General features: G+C 39.2%; 2 protein-coding genes across 13 annotated transcripts in view; both read left to right on the top strand.

Annotated features, from left to right (window-relative positions):
* The window catches only part of ANKRD44 (ankyrin repeat domain 44), a 133,993-nt gene extending 117,417 nt beyond the window's left edge, over positions 1-16,576 (top strand). For 7 of the 12 annotated variants that reach the window (XM_050339774.1, XM_050339772.1, XM_050339773.1 and 4 more), the window contains 10 exons: positions 273-351; positions 1,134-1,251; positions 1,917-2,133; positions 2,842-2,929; positions 4,828-4,911; positions 6,169-6,314; positions 7,151-7,233; positions 8,398-8,480; positions 9,562-9,653; positions 11,859-16,576. In XM_050339774.1, the coding sequence (XP_050195731.1) occupies positions 273-351; positions 1,134-1,251; positions 1,917-2,133; positions 2,842-2,929; positions 4,828-4,911; positions 6,169-6,314; positions 7,151-7,233; positions 8,398-8,480; positions 9,562-9,653; positions 11,859-12,124 (1,256 nt within the window). In that variant the 3' untranslated portion in view covers positions 12,125-16,576. Of the gene's footprint in view, positions 1-272; positions 352-1,133; positions 1,252-1,916; positions 2,134-2,841; positions 2,930-4,827; positions 4,912-6,168; positions 6,315-7,150; positions 7,234-8,397; positions 8,481-9,561; positions 9,654-9,964; positions 10,037-10,392; positions 10,427-11,858 lie in introns of all 12 variants that reach the window. The other 5 variants (XM_050339779.1, XM_050339783.1, XM_050339782.1 and 2 more) reach the window with 4 other exon arrangements.
* Positions 16,577-17,438: 862 nt separating this feature from the next.
* Positions 17,439-19,600, top strand: part of PGAP1 (post-GPI attachment to proteins inositol deacylase 1) — a 39,257-nt gene continuing 37,095 nt past the window's right edge. Inside the window, exon 1 of the mRNA XM_050339784.1 lies at positions 17,439-17,591. Coding sequence (XP_050195741.1) covers positions 17,439-17,591 — 153 coding nt within the window. The remainder of the gene's footprint in view (positions 17,592-19,600) is intronic.

Genomic DNA, 19,600 nt, shown 5'->3' with positions numbered 1-19,600 from the left:
CTGGTTTAGTAGAAATCTTCTCAGTAGTGAAAATCACAATTTCTGTTTTACTCATTTGGGATTTTTGTATCTTAAGAGAACTAATCCTCATCTTACCGAGGTCAGGGAAAAAACAGCTCACCATTTCACTGGTGCAAGTGAAATGAATTTAAATGAAAATTGGGAGAATATTTATCTCTTATACTGTGGACTTTTCTATAAGGAAATTTCTTATCCATAAGCATTCCAGTGGAAAAGTATTTGAAATTAAACATGCTTGTTTTTCTTTACAGTCATTAATGGCCATACACCTTGTCTAAGGTTGTTGCTAGAAGTTACAGACAACCCTGATGTGACAGACGCCAAAGGACAGTAAGTTTTTTTCAGCTCTGTAATTCAAATAGCATCTCATATTTCTCACCAAAAATAAAATTCCTTATTTGAAATACTGTATTTCCTGCACTTCTCCTCATAGAATTTGGCAGAGGTTACAAAGTACATATCCAGTTGATCTAAGCCATGTGGAAAGGACTAATCATTAATCTTAGCCTCTGCTTCAAACTTTAAACATTCTTTTATAGATGTTGAGGGCCAGATTCAATAAAAACTAACAAGCTCCTGAGATGTTTCTATAGAGTCCTTTTCTTTCTAAAATGTTGCTATTTCAGGGTTTGCATGGTATATTAGGCTGGTGCAGCAGAACACAGTGTTTATTTGAGGTGACATGTGCATCGGAGATGTTCCTACCAAAATTTTATGGCTTGTTAAATGACAGTTGCAAAGAGACAATAAAGTATATTTTTAAAGTGAAAATGTGAATGGTTTAAAAAATTCATCTGGGCTGTATGGAACATCTTATGCTGCACATATAATGTCTGCACATATAATTTTAAATGGTATTAGTCTTGCCTAAAAATAGAAGGCGAATAGGTCTCTTTCAGAAAAAAATGTAAACTATGTTAGTCCAAATTTTGGCTTGAATATTTTCCTCATGCCCTTTCATCCCCTTTAAGCAATTGTGCAGTTTTGCAAAAGAAATGCTTTGGGTCACTGTCATCTTGGTAACTAGCAGGACTAGTAGGCATTTATAGTATGACATAGTATGTTATTTTATAGCTGTGACTGATTTGGTTGGTTGTTTTTTTTTTTCCTAGAACTCCATTAATGCTTGCAGTGGCCTATGGGCACGTTGATGCTGTTTCTTTATTACTTGAAAAAGAAGCATCTGTAGATGCAGCTGATCTCCTGGGATGCACAGCTTTACATCGAGGGGTGACTTAATTTTTATAATTCTTAATTATTTGTTTTACTGTGACTACAACTCACTTATAAATACAGGGATATTTAAATATGGAGAACATTGTAAATGACTGGAAACATGACCAAACATAATCAATGATGTAAAAAGCAGGACAGATATGCTCTCAGGAGTGCTCTGCTTTTGACTTTATTTCACATTTGCTTTAATTAATTAGCTGAAATAGTGATTAGACCACTTTTTCTTGGCTCTAGACACTTTATAATACCAATCATTAGTCTTATAACTGAGTAGCTTAAGAATTCTGAAAATAATTTCTTTAAAAGAACTGGCCAGCTGTTACTTTCATTTTTCTTGGAATGGTGTTAAGTAGGTAAGCTGTAATTTTTCTAGAGGCAGTGAAACTTGAAGCAGATCTAATCTTTTCTACTCTAGCTAGACTAAGCTAGATTTCCCTAGCTAAGTCTAGCTTCTTACCTAACGTGAACCTGATGCAAGAGATGATATTTATGCAGAATTTTATGATGATTGCAGTGAGCAGTTCAGCAAGTGAGCTTTCATCTCTGCCTGCTGAATCCCATCCAGACTATTTCATGTTCACAGGCATCAATCATAGTTCCTGTTTCCTGGGCAAGAATCTGTAGTATGTCAACCTCTTTACTCACTTCTTTGTTATCAGATTATGACTGGGCACGAAGAATGTGTTCAGATGCTGTTAGAGAAAGAAGTCTCCATTCTGTGTAAAGATGCCAGAGGCAGAACACCCCTGCACTTTGCAGCAGCTCGGGGTCACGCCACTTGGCTGAACGAGCTACTGCAGATCGCCCTGGCTGAGGAAGACTGCAGTCTGAAAGATAACCAGGGTTACACACCACTGCACTGGGCTTGTTACAACGGTAAGCTTCTCCCTGTGGACTGCTGCCACGTTCAAATGCAGCCTCAGTTTTAGTGAAGCATGTTAACAAAGTAGCTTAATCCTTTGACAAGCTTGACTTGAAAAGGCAAATTATCTCCCAGAGCTCGACCTGCTCTCTGTAGGTAGCATTTGCTATGTGCACCCTTCAGTTCAGAAGCCAGGGAAACTCCAGTGATACCTCCCAGTGGCTTTGCAATTCATTTGCTCCAAGTCACAAGAAGCCAGGGTGACATTCTGGTGTTGCTCGTGTCAGCGATGAAAGTGATTTCTGGGTGACCAGGAATGCTCCTTTGAGGCGTCACCTTCTTATTTATTGATGCAAGTGGCCATGTGAATAGATGGATATTCTGAACTGAACTGATTATTCTAAACTGGATAATCTGAACTTGTTGCTTAATATAAGGCAAAAGCTTCTCCATATCATCTTTGGAGGTGTAAGAAAACATAGATAATATCACATAAAAGGAGGCTGACTCTGTCTTTCCTTTTTTCCCTAAGTGCTAATATTAGCCTGGATCTATCTTGCTGCTGCCATTAAAAAAAAAAAAAAATCCTGTTTTTATTACATAACAGCTTATTGTGTTCAACTTTGCACTTAAAGTGTTAAATGCTAACTTGTATAAACTTAATATGAATTAAGTGAATTACCTGCTTTGTGCGACACTGTGAAATATCTGATCTCTTACAGGTCATGAAAACTGCATAGAGGTACTATTGGAACAAAAACTTTTCCACAAATTCTATGGTAATAGCTTCTCTCCATTGCACTGTGCTGTGTAAGTAGAAATCTCCAGTAACAAATGCAGATGTTGCTTTAGGATATGTCTGCATAAAGTAGCAGTGTGAGAAGAAAGTGAGCTTTTTTTGAGATTATTTGCATGAGCAAATAATTTTAAAGCTGATTATAACATTGTCCTTATACTTTTGCTTAAAAAGTGGTAGAACAAAGACTGTATTTTTTGGATAAACCTCAGCTTTCTGGTAAAATGCTGACTTGTAATGACATTAGCTGTATTTCTGTTCCTTTAGAGTTTCTTCTCCTTTGCTTACAATTACAGACTTATGCCTTGTCTTCAGACAGGGTGGAATTAAATAGTTCTTCCACTCTTAGGTCATGGCCTGGGCTATAGTGCCTTGGTCTGTGTAAATAGGACCTCTGGAGGTTCCTTTGAAAAACACAGTGGCTAAAATAAATTTGTCAGAATCAAGATGATTCTATTTTAGCACAGGAACAAAACCTTAATGAAGGACAACCTTTGAAGTGACAATCTGTGTCATGCTAGAATGGTGTTCTGGGCAGGCCACATGTTTTGCAACACATCCTCAGTGGAGTGATTCCCAGTCTGACTTTCTTCATGGTCTCTTTCACTTCTGAGATAATCTCATGTCTTGAGGGTTTGAGACTTCTTACCCAGGTCCTGGCCAAAGGGATCCATCAGCTTTGCAGGCAGATTCCGTATTCAAATCTCTTGTGTTATTTACAAACAACAAAACCAGGCTATTGTGTGTTATGCATGTACTTTAGACACATCCTATTCAAAGAAAGCACTATGTTTTTATGCAGAGAGGATGCTAATAGAGCAAAACATAATTGTAAATGCATTTTACAAAAAAATGCAAGATTAGTATGTAGGATGTAACATGTAAACCATTAAAACATGTAAACCATCAAAGAGTAAGGAATTAAGCGCTCTAGAGACAAATGCAAACCTTCCCAAATCCTGCCAATAATTAGAACAACTGCATTCTATTCTCTGTTCTCTTGGGAGAATGAACGTCTGTCAGAAGTAATGACAGGAGTTACTACTGTGTAGGCTTTCCTTCTGCAGTCCCCACATCATTAGAAAGTAGAAAAGTAACTTGTCATGTATCAAACTTTGAAATTATAAAAAACCAATGTATTACAGAAACAAAAGCATATTGGAAGCACTGTTTTTACTCCACTTCAAATAAAATCTTTTGTGACTGAAACACAGTATTTTAAATCAGAATTTCTAGTGATGGCTTTGAAAAAAAATCAATATTTATTTTAAATGAGTATGCAGTTCTCAAAACTATTAGCATGTGTGAAACTTAAAAATGTATGTAAATTTAAAATGAACACAGCTGCTAATGCAATGTGGAAGTGTGTTACCTATATTGTGTGTCCAGTACTATTACTAAATACTGTTCATTTTCATAGTGAAATGAGACAAATTAGCAATAATCAGAAGAAGTATTAATTGAATGCATCCACCAAATCAAAGTATGAAATGTGTGAGTTGGAAGAGATGTGGGCTTCACTACCTTAAACATTAGAATAAATCTTTCCATGTGTAAGTATCTGTGAGTGCTTTCCAGATCCAAGTGTGTTGGACATAGAGGACATACAATAAGGATTTTAAGATATTAAAGTTTTAGTCCTTGGTTTGTGCTGGACTTTGAAATTACCTTTATGCATAGTGAATTAAGGATCAGCTTTGCTTTAGAGACTGAAATCCATAGTAGCAGATGCAGTTTGGTTAAATGGAAAGATGATGAATATGCAGAAATGTGACTGAAAGCATTAAGACAGAGGCATTTTAGAGTAACTTGGAAATAACCAGTAAAAACTATTAATGAGAAGTGAAGTAAATTAATATTGCAAAGTGGAAAAATATGTAGAATTATTACCTTTTTGTATTTTCTTTGGCAGAATCAATGATCATGAAAGCTGTGCATCACTACTCATTGGAGCCATCGACGCCAGCATTGTCAATTGTGAAGATGACAAAGGAAGGTAACAGTTTCTTTAACAAAGTGCATTTCATGAATCCATTCAATGTTTTTTGTAGTTCTTTCTGAACCCCTGGAACTAATCCCTATCTGTTACGGTTGAGCTAAGACTTGTCATGCTGACTCTTTCAGACAGCAGCTTGCACTGCAGCACAGTTAAATGGTGGCTCACTTGAAGCAAGAATGTGATGAAGTATTCAATGTCATAGTACATGTGGGAAGAAACAAAAGAAATAGCATTTTGTTTGTTTAGAACAGCTATGACTACAGGCTGTTTCCCTGAACTTGTTTTATTTTTAAATGTTTAAATGTGTTTCTTATTCTCCACACATTTCTATTTGCTAAATGAAGCGATATTATTTACATATAGAAAAGTATTTCATTAAAAGTTTTCGTGTTAGGTTTGCATTCTCAGGGCACACAGCTGAAAACATCTAAGCAGCAAAATAATACTGACACAGCAAGAGATATGCATTCAGCCAAATCCTTCATTTGTCACATTGATTATCTCCTCATTGTATACATATATTTAATTAAAATGGCTGAAATTCTAAAAACTGAATACTCATTGTTTTTGTTGATTAAAACAAATTTAGTGATGGTGATTACTTAATCATGTAAGGGTAAGACCACCTCACCTTTACTGATGAGCAAAACTGAAGTAACACTAAGCTGGGTTGTGTACCAACTGTCTTTCAATTCTAGCAGTCACACGTCAGACACAAAATGCCAACAGGCGACAGCAAACAAATTCTGATGTCTCAGTCTTGTAGAAAGTGATAGCTTTCAAAGTGGATTGTATTCCTTCTGCCTTTAGAGTAATGCTGTTACTGTGGCTTGCTCCTGCAGTATCTGTGAATATAACTTAAAATGCTTTAGTTTGTCTAAGTAATGGATCTGTTCTTTTCTGATAGTTCTTCCCATCTGAGGCTTATTAAAAAGAATAATCACAGGAATAAAAATGAGGGATTGTACTGCTTTTCATGTTAGGATGTTCTGTTAAAATAAATAAGCTGCTAATACGAGATTCTTCACAGTGTCATATGCCTATACTGTTATATCCACCTTCCTGCTTCCCAGGACAGAGACCATAAATATTATTTAACTTATTTAAAATGCTGCTACTGTAACTTTCTGCTTGTGATAATGATAAGTTTCACAGGAAAAAACTAAAATTACACTTTGTGGTTTTTGGGAAAGTGGGCACACGCGACTCTTGTGATTGTTTAGCAAACACTGTGGCCGTGTTCCTTTCCCCCAGAACGCCCCTTCACGCCGCAGCCTTCGCCGATCACGTGGAGTGCCTCCAGCTCCTCCTGAGCCACAGCGCACAAGTGAACGCTGCGGATCACGCAGGGAAAACGCCGCTCATGATGGCAGCTCAGAACGGCCACGTAGGGGCTGTGGGTAAGGACATCCCTGCCTCTCTTCGTCCTGAAGGGAGAGTGCTACTGCAGTTACTGTCCCAAATGGGTCATCCCTTTTATCCTGTGAAAACTAGGAAAGGAAAACAAATTAATGTGCTTCTGTAAGAAGCTACCTTGAAACCTGTAAAAAAGTACTTCTCCTTCTCAGCAGTCTTGGTGAACATTGGCAATAACAAATTCGAGTCTTATTTCCTCCTAAGAGCACGCTGTTGAGAGCATGAGGGGAGTAGTAATTCTATTCTCCTGTTTACTTCCTTGATGTTATAGAGCAGTAAAGCTGTATGTATGAAAAGGATTGTGTAACCTTTTTCTGTCCTCTATTATAGAAAGTCCTGTTCTTGAAATGGCAGCTATCAGCAGCTGCTTTTCCCAGGCTAGACTATATGCTAGAGGCATACAGATTTGGGACCTATTGTCTTTGGAGAATTCCCTTTTCTCTGGCTTCAACAGTACAGGCTGTGCCCCAAATTCTTTATATCTGCTTAGTCCTCTCAGAGCAGGATTCACAGTTGTTCTCAGGACAAGGTGATTCAGGCAAAACTTGCTGAGCTGCAAATGGGGAAGTTCATAAATAAATAAATGAAAATTAAACTATGTTTGACAGTTTGGGGCACAATGAACTGTTAGCTCTGCCTTTGCTTGCTGAGTTACTGCACAAGATTAGTCTGTTCTCATTCACTAATTTCACTCCATGTTATAAAGCTTAATTGATTAGCATGTATGCATACATATATTAAAATAGTAATGTATTTCCTCTGTTTTGACATGTTCATCTGCCCACTGGGTTTGTTTGTTGATTTCTACTGCATACCTCAGACTTTTTGGTGAACATTGCCAAGGCTGACCTGACATTAAAAGATAAGGAGTCAAATACATCTTTGCACTTGGCTAGCAGTAAAGTAAGTTGAAGACCTTTCTATGCTTTTTGCTCATCTCAATCTGTGTGAATGTATATGTGTGTTTCTGCTTGCAAGTTTTTTTCTGCAATGGAAATGTGGTGGTCAAACTTGTCATGAGAAAGGGAATTTGTTCCAAGCTTTTTCTCAAGCCTGTTTCAAAGTTTGGTACATGGAGAAATAGGGATACCTCTTAGGACAACTGAAACATAAGCAAGTGACACTAAGAGATGTAAAGGAAAGCCTGTAAGATTTTACCAGATCATCTCAATGTAAAATAGCTTAACAGGTTCAGTAGCAAAATAAAAATAAAAGTATTTTTTCTTATTCTCCCATTTCTTTGAAAGGAACCCAAAATTTTCCCTTGACAGAGTAGCAGTAAAACCAGAGGCATCGATTAGATTGGTGGTGGTGTCTTCCTACCCCCTCTTCCTCTTAATTCTGATTGCTACTGCTGTTTCTGCGAGAAAAAATGCCCAAAGAATTCCCTCTCCTGGGCCTTTTCTTTTGTGGAACCCACAGACTGGATTCCAGTTTGATTGTATTATTCCAGTTTCTGGAGACACACGAGCCTTGCTGAATTCTCAAGGTCCTTCAGGCAGCTGTTCCACCTGCCAGGACTGTAGGCTCAGCATCTGCAACTTGCTGTGCTGAAACAAGATCAGAAATAAGGCCGTGGATCAGTGTTATTGCCAAAGATTCATTGTTAGAGCTCTATCACACTGACAGGGTTTTGTAGTAGCTTATTAATAATACAGAAAGGCATTTAAAGACCCAGAAAGCATATTACTGCTTTCTGAGATGAAACCATTCTATGTCACCAGATAGTTCTGATAAATTATCCACTGAATGCTGTCTCAAGAGAAACAGCAGTGTTCTCTGAAAGCTGAGGAAATGAATTCATATTTAATGAATGGAGCGTTGAAAGACAGGTGAATGTGTAAATTTCTGAATGTGCTAAAACATCCCAGCAGTGGCGGTTCAAAAATAGGATTTTAAGGCTCCTGTAGTTCACCTTTTACACAATCTTACTGAGCAGCATGTTTTGTATTTCAAATTGAGTTATTTCACTTTTATTATGTAACATTTTATTATGTAACATTTCTTTTGCCTCAATTTCAAACTCCTTAGCAAATTAACACTGTTGGGTTTTTTCCCTGACTACAGGGTCATGAAAAATGTGCCTTGTTAATACTTGACAAGATACAAGAACAGAGCCTTATTAATGCAAAAAATAATGCATTGCAGACGTAAGTATAGCCTGATCCTCTCGAGTTCAGTTGATTTACCAGAAGATTCCAATTTAGCATTTCAAATTCATGTCTCAGATTTTTTCATAGAACAGTAAAGTTAATTTCTGATTTTTTTGAATGCTTTTCCTTAAAAAAGACCAGAATTGTATTGCATTTTCTCTTTTAATTTTGATTCCATTGATGTCAATTCTATATGTGATCTGGTGGAAAAATTACATAAAGTCATTTATTTGACAACTATATCAAATTGTCTATTAATCATGTGAATGCATAAATATACATCTGCTGCCATTTTCTAGCTTTTTGAGCTTCACCTTGAATTGAAATAATTTATTTAGACTTATTTAGACTTAAGGTGGTACATTTAATTTCCAGAGGGTTTTTTAGGTGATACTGAATGTGTAACTCCTGTCCATAGCACACATTATCAGTTGCAGCTGTTTGATCTGCATGGGGCAACCCCACCACAGGAGATTCAACCAGGAGTTCAGGTGGCAGATGATCTACTGCTTGCAAAAGAATTCATTCCATCTTAGCCCATTTTCCCCTCTTCCAATATGACAGTGCTTTTCCTGTCCTGTTAATGGCCCCAAACAGGAGCACTGGGTGTTGGGCCAGGAAAGGAGAAAACCAGTGGTTATTTTTAATTTCCAGCTGCTCTGCAATAACAGAGTTTAGCAATCGAATATTAGAGGATAAAAAGGCAATATAATGATTCTGAGCAGTCTGTAGTAGCCACAATTAAGGACAGAACACAGGCATTTCTTCAGCCTTAGATTCATTTTCCTTTTAAATGTCAATTGTGTGCTGTGAACAGTGCAAAAATATGAACTTTTAAAAGAAAGGCTTTAGACTTTGGCCATCTTTCTGTGCTTGCACATATGTTTTATAGATACGGTACAAGATGATGATTATTTCAAAGGCTGCAATGTAATTTAGTGTCTGCAATATAATTCTAATGATCCCAGGAAGGAAAACATTCTCTTTCAGATGCTGGGTATGCTTTAAGCATTACCTAACATTTGTTTAGAAAATGTGTTTTAAACTGATCTTGAATTTAGTTGTTATGTTTTTGTAGACCTCTCCATATTGCTGCGCGGAACGGCCTAAAGCTGGTGGTTGAAGAATTGCTGGCCAAAGGGGCGTGTGTCCTAGCAGTAGATGAAAATGGTAAGTAAATAATACACTTTGACAGTCTTCAGTAGGACCCAACAGGTAATTTTACAACAGACCGAAGCAATAGACTTAAAAGCTGATGATAGACTTCATTGATGCTTTTATCCTTCCAAGAACAGACAATGAGTTGTGTGAGTACCTATTTAAAAACATAAAAAGAGATACTATTTATTTTTCTTTAATATAAAAACATATTCTAAACATCACAGTGGTCCCTTTTACTGTTCATTTTGCATGTACTGTCAACAGCTAGTCTTTTTTAATGCTTGAGTGCAGTGGTAACTTGAATTTCCTAAACATGCAAGTGGCACCGGATAATTCTGACGCCTTGCAGAAGAATTAAGGATTATGCATTCAATCAGCGCATGTTTTAATGGGTAGGAAGAAAACCATCAACATATGTTTGAGTGTGTCCCAGTTCATTCTGAGATCAAACTTTGCGCTTGCCATTTATCTGACCTAATCCAAGATGCAATTAAATTAGTCACTCATAAAATACATGATTAGTTAATAAATTTAATAATTTTGTTTCAGACTTCAATGAAGCCCTTCCCTAAACATTATAAAGCCTATAGAGGGATGTGAGTCTAAAACTGTAGTTTTAAAAAATACCTTCCTGAAATAAGTTGGTCCTTCTTACAGTACTAACTTCATGGCATTAATGTAACAATTTGGTACCTCCATCTTTCCATATCTGTAAAGTAACAATAATAATACTCACTATCATTGCAAGACATTTGAGATCTATGGATGAAAAGAACTGAATGGTGAGTATTTACTATCAACTAAATGCCACCTAGCTATGCTTGCATGAATGAGTTGCACTGAAGTCATCTGACCCTAACCTCATTGCAGAGATAGGGAACAGAAAGAGCAATCAGGCTAGGTTCTAATAACAGTTTTTATCCTTAAAAGCGTACATACAGATCCAGCTAACTTGTATGTATGTAACAAATGAAAATTAAGTTGAAATTTTATACACATTTAGTTTTTCTAATTGTAGTTGTTTCTAGGAACAAGTTTAAAGCAGAGACATTTTATGCAGTTTAAAACAGAGACATTTATTACAATCTTAGTGTAAGTACAACTCTAAAGAATATTAATGCTTGGAACTCAGTGGAAGAGGAAGTACATTGACTGCAGACAGTGCTTAAATGTGCACAAAACTGTACTCATGTTTTCCCACCAAATTCACGTATGCTGCTGGTGCTCTTGGATTACATGAAGCAGCAGGTACCAGTAATGGTCACTGCCTCAGATTACTAGTGCTGCAGCACTTAAGATTTAGCCAGCTGCAAAAGAATTTGTCAGCTCTGAACATAAAGGAGGATTTGATGGAAAGTGTTGGAGTACTGCACTGTGGCCTGTAAAATGTACAGACAGCAAGTGTAATGAGCACAGTGGCTTCCAAGGTTTGGGTACGTGAAGAACTGCTTTAGGGGCAGCACTTGGACAGGAGCCAAGTTAAACTGCAGTGAAGACAAGCTTCTAATATCTCCCCAGTCCTTGACTTTACTGACACTGAAATAACATTAGCTTTGTATTTAAAGTGTCATGTATTTTAAATGCCATGCTTGCTTAATACAGCCATTATTCTTCTAACACAATGTAAATTTGGGTAACTAAACATCCATGTAGTCATACCTGCTATCCATGTAACCTGTGCACTGACCTAATTCTTTCATAATTTAATTCCTAAATAAACTATCCCCAAGTTCAGTAGATACTCAGCTGATCAGTCTTCAAAATCATTTGCTTATTAAATCAAAATATTTTTAAACCAGTGTCTTTTATGTTCTAATGGAAGTCGTTGTTCTCAGAATGAGACTCATTCATACGCACAGAAACTGAAGCCAGTTTCTGTCTGTGTTGCTGTACTCCCCGTGTTCTGTATTCATCATACTGTCCATGCTGTAGAATTGTGTTTAGCAAGTGCTTTTATTCAAATTGTGAAGTCTGTTTGCTGCCTGGTTTTAAAAAAATAGTGCTTGTTGTGGTCACGGTGATTTAAATGCCCCGCAGAGTGTTTATGTTCCCAGCATGTCTAATGTGAAATGAGTAACACCCCTGTTGCCTGGCATGACTGTAACCGGCCATACATCTCCCGCTCCCGTGTCCCTAGAGATGTATCTGAGGAATGCTCGGTGCCACCCCCGGTACCTCAGTACTAACCGTTGCCTTGTCTGCGTTTGTGCCCAGGTCATACACCAGCCCTGGCTTGTGCTCCTAACAAAGACGTGGCTGACTGCCTGGCACTCATTTTGGCTACCATGATGCCTTTTTCTCCTTCCAGTTCAGTGACGGCTTTCAACTTCGTTTGTTTTAAAAAAGACAATTTGGGCAGGACACATCTCTGCGATGGCTCCAGTATGGGTAGCATTAACTCTTACAATAAGCCCTTGAGTAATAACATAGGAACAGAGGATGGGTACAATGAAAATGATTCGGATTCTGAAACATTTTGACTCATTGGTATTCAGAAACTTCTTTTCGTTATTATTTCATTTCAGCTTTCTTTTTGTCGTTTTAAAAAACTCAAATCCCACAGCTGTATTCTTAACTATTATTCTTGACAAGTAGGTTTTGAAAGATTTGTAGTGTTGATGAGAATCAAGCCTTTAAATAACAAAATCAGAGGGATTTACTGGAACATATTCCCGTTAGTGTTCTGCAGCTTTTCAGTTTCCTGATATTTTCTTTAGGCCCAAAGTGCCCCTGTGGAAAGTCTCTACCTCTTATTTTAAGTAGAAAAAGAGAAAATGCCTTTTTTTCTTTTTGACAGCACAAATAAACAGGGAACTGTTTGTGAAGAGTTCTTTCATGTTTTAGCTGTACCTTTAGTACACAAACATATTTCCAGCGTAGCCTTCAAAGATTAGAGTATCACCCCCTTCCTACGTTTGTCTGTTTCCTCCTTCCAGGGGCTCTGTTAATTAGATAATTTTTTTTATACAAACCAAAGGTAAACTTGTAATCTTAAAACTGCCTGTATTACTTTTCTACAGGAAATGAAACCTTTTACATTCTGCCTGTATTAAGCACTTAAACATACAGAAGGCACTTTTTACAGTTCTTAGTTGCAGCACACGATTAAAAAAATGTAGTTGTTAACTCTTAAGGCCAAATTCTACTCATCTCACCATATTTTCCCATGGACACCACTTGTGTAATATGAAAATCACTTGACCCTTATTTTTTTTCAATGCAGCACAAATGTGTATGGTTTATTTGCACTACAGAATTAGGGTCATTATTAGATGTTTTTGTCACCTGAGCCATTAATCATCATTCCAGTATCAGAAAAAAAAGGGGAGAGGGGGAGAAATCAGGTGTAGACAAAAGTGTATGTAAAAGTTTATAATGAGTTGCCAACTTAAATGGATTTTTTTTTTGTTCCTTTTCTATAGTTAAATAACCTATCTTTACTGTAAACAGTATCAACTCTTAAATACTTTTGACAGTGTTTGGATTAACAGAGCAGAGGTAAAGCAATGAAAGTATAACACCAAAAGTTGAAACACCAAACACCAGAGAACATAGCAGTGTACTGTGCAGGGGATCGGAGATAACATGCTAAAAAGCCTATTGTCACCAGCTTTTAAAGCAATGTCAGCTTTGTGAATATGTTTACTCCTTCTGCCAAAGTTTTTAGGTCAAACGGACCACGACCCTCCTCTGCAACAGATGTACAAAAGGAAGAATGAGACTTTGTAAACAGAAACAAAAAAACCCAAACAAAAAGTTACAATGAACTAACTAACCAGCTGTACCAAGAGGACCAAAATGCTTCAGTAATTAAATTGAAGACTTTGCTACTTTTATTTTTTTCTTCAAATGTGAGTGACATAATGAAGTATTTTTTCCTAAACCATAAAAATATAAACTTTTGAGGTAATGAGTAGTCTTTAGTGAATTTTACATTTTATGACGCAGGTTTCAAGTTGACATTTGTAACTGATGTGTTGACCACAGGTGGGTTTTTTTTTCCAGACTAAAAAATATGTTCATATACTTTTAATGTAAATGTCTTTCTATTTATTTGAAATGAAACAAGCCCAGGAAAAATAACTATGGCTTGTTCTCCTAGTTAGCATTTATGCATACTGTTTGGCACGGTGTGAAACGAAATGTGAATCTAGGCAAGAGTGATGGCCCGAGTAGCAAAAGGAAGGGTGGATGCACTTTGGAGAGTGCCCATCATCTTGTGTGGAATGCAAAGGTTGGGTCCACAGGCTATGTTGGTGAAAAGCAGAAAGCAAAACACCTTCCCTTGTTTAAAGAGCGTAAGAAAGGGATCCAGCCCCTTGCCAGACAGGTGAGAAAACACTGTAGAGCTGCAGTGAAGAGGGGAAAAGGTAGCACAGCACGGAGCCAAGATGTTAACACTCCTGTGATTCACGCTCAGGTTGTCTGCAGGCCCAGTCTGTGCTGGGAGAGTGAGATGAGCTTCCTTGGTGCTTGCTTTTGGCAGTGGAAACGATAAGGAAGGATTTTTATTTTGGTTGCGGTATTTTTAGCCATGTTCTACTGAATTGTTAAAAATCTATTGGCAGATTTCAGTTCTTTAATTAGGAAAGAAAATTTATATATTAATTCTATTTTGTCTTGTGAAAATTAAATATTTTTCCTTGAACATTAACAATTTTCCGAAGTTTACAACAAAAAAAATCACAAGGGATAGTGTCTTGTTTTTTTTCCTCTCAACTCTACAGTTTCTGCAGTAGAATGACAGAGCACCTGAAACCCTGGTTTTCTCCTCAGAAATAGCACAAAATAACATTTTAATGATTGATTTTTCTCAACTGGTTTCCTTTTTAAAGTTGCAGAGTAGCAATAACCACCTTACTTTAAGCACTGAAAATAAGAGGAGAGATCAGTTGTTAAAGTTTTCAGTGGTGCCTGTTCCAAAATGTAGGGGAGTCCCAAATTTTGGATTCTTTACATGGAATGATGGCATTGAAAACAAACAAATGAGAAATAGCTGCCACTTGTCTAACAGCAGGATTCTTACTTTGAGCAGAAATGTACGTAGGCTCCTTGGCAGAATTAGCTGTCTTACCCTGAAATACAGAAAGTTACACCATCTTAGGTGAAATTCCTTCATTAGGAGAAAATCAGCACTCTTTACAAAAAGTTGTTACATTATTTTAAGCAGCTATTTAAAAAGTTTCAGTATTTTTACTTGCTACCAGACAGAGTTAGTGAAATTAATTCTCTTTGCAATACCTCGTAACTATGGTAATTGTGTAGTGCAACAGCTGCTGCCTCTCAGTGATGGACACAACATCCCAGAAGCAGAGGTGAATTACGCTGATCCTTCTAGGGACCAAATCTACCCTTTACCCATTAAACTCTTCCATAAACTAGCAGTGCTGTCAGTATAGAGTATTCCAAAAATCATTGGAACATAGGCTGTGTTCGCCCCTTAAGGGTGTTGTGGACGTGTTTTGAGTGTGCTGTATTGAGGAGGAAATCTGCCACGAGCGAGACACTTGGAAGTTCTCAGTGTTGGCCTGTCCCACGTCTCACGTGAGTCACCAGAATCCCTTTTTTTTTTTTTTGTACATTAATCTGTAATTTATCACATGTAGAAACATATGTGTAATTTAGGGCAGGTATTTAAGCATGGGAGTAATTTTACTCTTGTAAATAATCTCCTTGCCTTTCTGTGGACTTTTTTACAAGAGTAATCATACATAATTGTTGCACTTAACTCTGGATCCTGCAATTTACAGTACATGGACAACTTCTGTGTCTGCACCAAGCAAAGGGTATTTGGGGAGGGGCAGCTGCCTGCCCAGGTGTATTTGCAGGATCGTTTCATCCTGTATTTTAACCACAGCTGCAGGTGGAATCCATAGCAGGATGGGGTCCCAAGTCTCTCTCATAAATACTGAGTTACAACCTCTGGACTGCCTGAAATTGCTGTGAAATAGCTCAGGGGATTTCTGTTCATCGCTATTAAAAGGGCACCATAATGTGTTTGGTACTTTTATGCAGTAAACAACTGCCAGGTTATTGAATTAGAACAAACACATGAAAAGAATTGTTTATCCATTGTACTGTTGAGAAACTTGGTTATGTATCTTAAGAATGATTTAAAAAAAAATTGTGATTTTTATTCTTAGTCATGTAAGAAATATTAGAGTGCCTTTTTATATTTGTGTATAATGGAAATGTTTTGTGAATCTTGTCTTTTTTTTTTCATTTGAGTGTTATAAAAGCAATATATTACCAGTAAATTTTCATTTCAGACCTTCTTTGAATGTATAAAGTGTTTCTTCTTTTCATATGTTCTACCTGCATTGAAATGAAAATTAATATGCTAAATTTCTATAGGAATAATGTATAATTTTTGCAGTGCTGAAAATGCTTTCTTATTACACAAAAATTAAACCTTAGGTCAGTGTTATAGGAAAGGGCGTTTTAAACTGGTGACAATCCGAGTGTGTGTATAAAATGTAATTTTATGCGTTTCTTATGCAGTGATCTACATATTAAAGCCAATATCTTATGTTTTGTAGGTTTTGTCTTATATTTTATGCTTTAGCATGTGCAATATATCTTTACAAACCATGGTGATACGCATCTGGTGCCAGTGTTATATTTTGCATAACATTTGTAATAAACAATATAAAATATTGTTTGATGGTTTCGGTGGGGTTTTGTCAGTATTGTTTGCTTTTGTAAATTGAAGTTTAAGGACTTGGGTAAATGTCACATATGAAATGAGGAAAAAAGTTAATTCGGTGAATGACTTGGAATTCAACCTGAATCTTCTCAAGCACAGTTTAATAACTTTTTCAACTACTGAATGCTGTATTAATGTAATAAAGAACCCTAACTGTAAACTACTCTTGCAATGCATTCAGATGGTTATTTTTACAAATAAAAATGGTACAAATACTGTTGGAAAATTGAGTAAATTTTCTTTTAATGGGGGAGGTGGGGAGGGGGAGGCTTAAGTATTTAGCAGCGAAGATGAAAAATGCAACTGTATGTATAGGCACTTTGTACTTCCCTCGTATGTACATACCCCTTGCCTTAGGGAGCTGGTTTTTGTATTGCTTCCTCTGTAGAAGAGTGGTTGGGTTTTTTGTTTGTTTGTTTTTTGGGGTTTTTTTTGGTGTGTGTTAGTAAGTATTTTACTGTTGTTTTTCCCTGGTGAGCAACACCAGCAGTCCTGGGGGTGCCCTGCAGCGAGCTGGGGCAGCAGTTCCACAGGGAATAAAATACAGCAGAGTGCCTAAAGGTAGTGAAGGATAGATACTGAGGTGTTAAATGTACACAAACAAAAACCAGCACCACCAACCACCATCTACCCCTCCTTTTACGTGGTGAGTGCCGGAGCTTTTATGGACGTTTATTACTGAACTGGGGTGTTTCGTACTCTCACCAGGGCAGGGTCCGTAGGAGAACTTGCCCCGGGGGTACGAGGGCTTACTTTCGGCCAGCTGAGCTGAGGCGGGACAGGGGCAGGACTGCCCTCCCGGCCGCAGACGGCCGGACACGCCGAGGCGGCGCCGCCGCAGCGCTGACCCGCCCTCCCCATCATGGCGGACACGCCTCCCCCGCGAGCCGCGACATGGCGGGCGGGCCCCTCAGCCCAGCGCCCGCCCGACCTCCCCAACATGGCGGCCGCCCCCGGCGCCGGGCAGGTTGTGGGGACCCCGCCCGCCCGCTCCGCCTCCCGGGCGGCGGCGCTCCCGCCCCGCCCCGCCCCGCCGTGCCTGTGCGCGGGCAGCCCGCGGGGAGCAGCGCTCCGCTCCGCGGGGCGCCATGGGGCGGGCGGGCCGCCGGCTGCCCGCGCTGGCAGCGCTCTTCTACGGGGCGCTGGCGGCGCTGGTGCTGCTGGGGGTGCGGGACGTGCTGTTCGTCTACGAGGAGAACCGATGCAGCATGACCTACATGTACGAGTACCCCGAGTACCTGGTGAGTGCGGCGGCGTGTAACAGGTGGGACCCGCCGCGCCCGGGGCGTCGCCGCCCGCCCCGCCGCGGCCGGAGCCGGGAGGAGCCGGAGCCCCAATCCCAGCCCTGCCGCGCTCCCCGCGGGAAGGGAGACCTGCCCCAGCTCGGCGCTTCCCTGGCGAGCCGAGGCGGCCCCTGCGGGGCGGCGAGCGCTAAATGGGGCAGGGGCAGTGCGGGCTGGCGAGGGGTCCGTGTGCGGGCAGCAGGCGCTGCTGTGCCCGCCTGGCGTGGCGGTGCCCCTCGGGAGGTGCCGGTGGGAAGAGCTGCCCACCTGTAACCAGCGGGGTGTTCGGTACTGCCGCTGGTACAAAACCTTCCCGCGTTCTAACCTGCTAATGCCTGTAGTTACCTGTAGCCGCGGTAAATCCCGTCAGAAGCTCATCCCAGCGCTGGCAAAGGAAGGGGCTGGGCCAGCTCCTCTGACAGCACTCACAGCACTGCCAGTGCCCAGGAGGCTGAGCCTTGCACTTCTTGGCCCTCTTCCTGACTTTGTGGTGTGAAGCAATTAATGTGTCAATAAAGCACAAAACGGAAGTTTGAATAGGAGTGTATTTCTCAAGGCAGTGAACAGTAGAACGAAGTTCTCTCTGTGAGCGCTTCAGAGGTGGAATGTCCTGCTGTGTATGGGAGAAGTAAGTTGTAAATGTGTCTGAGGTCCCTCTTCGTTTGCTAACAGAGGCTTGTAGGAGTCTGAAAACCTGGGACCAGTTTGAGAGAGGGAACTGCTGCCGGAACATGTCTGTTTTCCAGACATGGTATTCTGACTTAGCAGTGGGAGGATGTAAATATGTGTCTGTAGGTTCGCTGCTAATACTGCATGCAGTTGTTAGAAAACAGTTTCTCTTTCTACTAATAGTTCTTACTACCGCATTTTCTCTCTTATTAAAATTTGTTGACTTCTAAATATTCATTTAACATTATCTAAGATCTATGTTGGGAAAAAAATATGAAGTATTCTAAATACTATTCCATTCCGAAGTAGGTTGCAAGCGGGCTTGCATGGTAAAGAAGATCTAAAAGCAAAGCTTTAGTACCTAATTGTCAATGAAGCAGAAAGTTAATTGGATCTGTTAACCTTCATTTGCTAACCTCGACACAGTCATGTTAGCCTACAAAAGAGAAACTTTGTATACCTACAAGGGTTGTTTTTGTCAATGCTGTAGGACAAATTTGTTTAAGCAGTTATGAATACTTAAATATTGCGCGGCAAGCTTTCAGATCTCCTAGCAGCCAAAACCCACTTCAGCTTCAATCTGGAGCCAAACAACAGAAAGTTACGAGCAAAATCTGTGTCGTGTAATTGGCAGTTGTCTGAAATTCTTGTCAGCCACCACACATCTTTTGTGTTTACTCATTATGTCAGGGCTTAAACTGAGCATTTTTAGGCGGCTGTTGTGGTAGCTCCATGCAGGTGATGCAAGTCACTGCTGGCTGTATTGTCTCCCGGAATTTCTGTTTCCTGAGTAATCGCTTTCACTGTGTAGAAAACAGTACCTTGGGGTTTGGGTAGGCATTATACATTTCAAATACCTCTTTGCTGTTGGAGGGGTTGTATGCTTTGATTTTTCATGACTTTATAGTGCTGGCTTTGGCAGGAAATCGCAGGGTGGGAGTTTCAGGTAAGAGGTACCTGTCCTTGCTTCCGGATTGATATCACATTACAAAACGTGAAGAACTACTTGGACACTTAAAGAAGAAGTTTCATTACTTTTGTGTCTGTCAGTGTGGGTTAGCTCACAGTCAGCCTAATGCTCAGTAATGGAATCACTTTAGATTTTCTTTTTTGCACTGATCGATCTTTTCTTGTATGAGTTGTAGAGCTGCAGTACTTGAATTTAATGTGCGCTTGTCCTGTCCTGTACTTGGTAAGAGGTTCAGAAGTTAGTAATGAGGACTTTTTCACATAAACCTAATTTCTTTGGAAACCAGGGTGAAAAAATGAAACCTACATTGACATTGTAAAAAGTTACT

Source organism: Myiozetetes cayanensis, unplaced genomic scaffold, assembly GCF_022539395.1.
Source record: "Myiozetetes cayanensis isolate MyiCay16 unplaced genomic scaffold, myiCay2020 scf9, whole genome shotgun sequence".
NCBI classification, from domain to species: domain Eukaryota; kingdom Metazoa; phylum Chordata; class Aves; order Passeriformes; family Tyrannidae; genus Myiozetetes; species Myiozetetes cayanensis.
The sequence above is the reverse complement of the archived record's forward strand: the minus strand, read 5'-3'. Positions and strand labels throughout refer to the sequence as shown.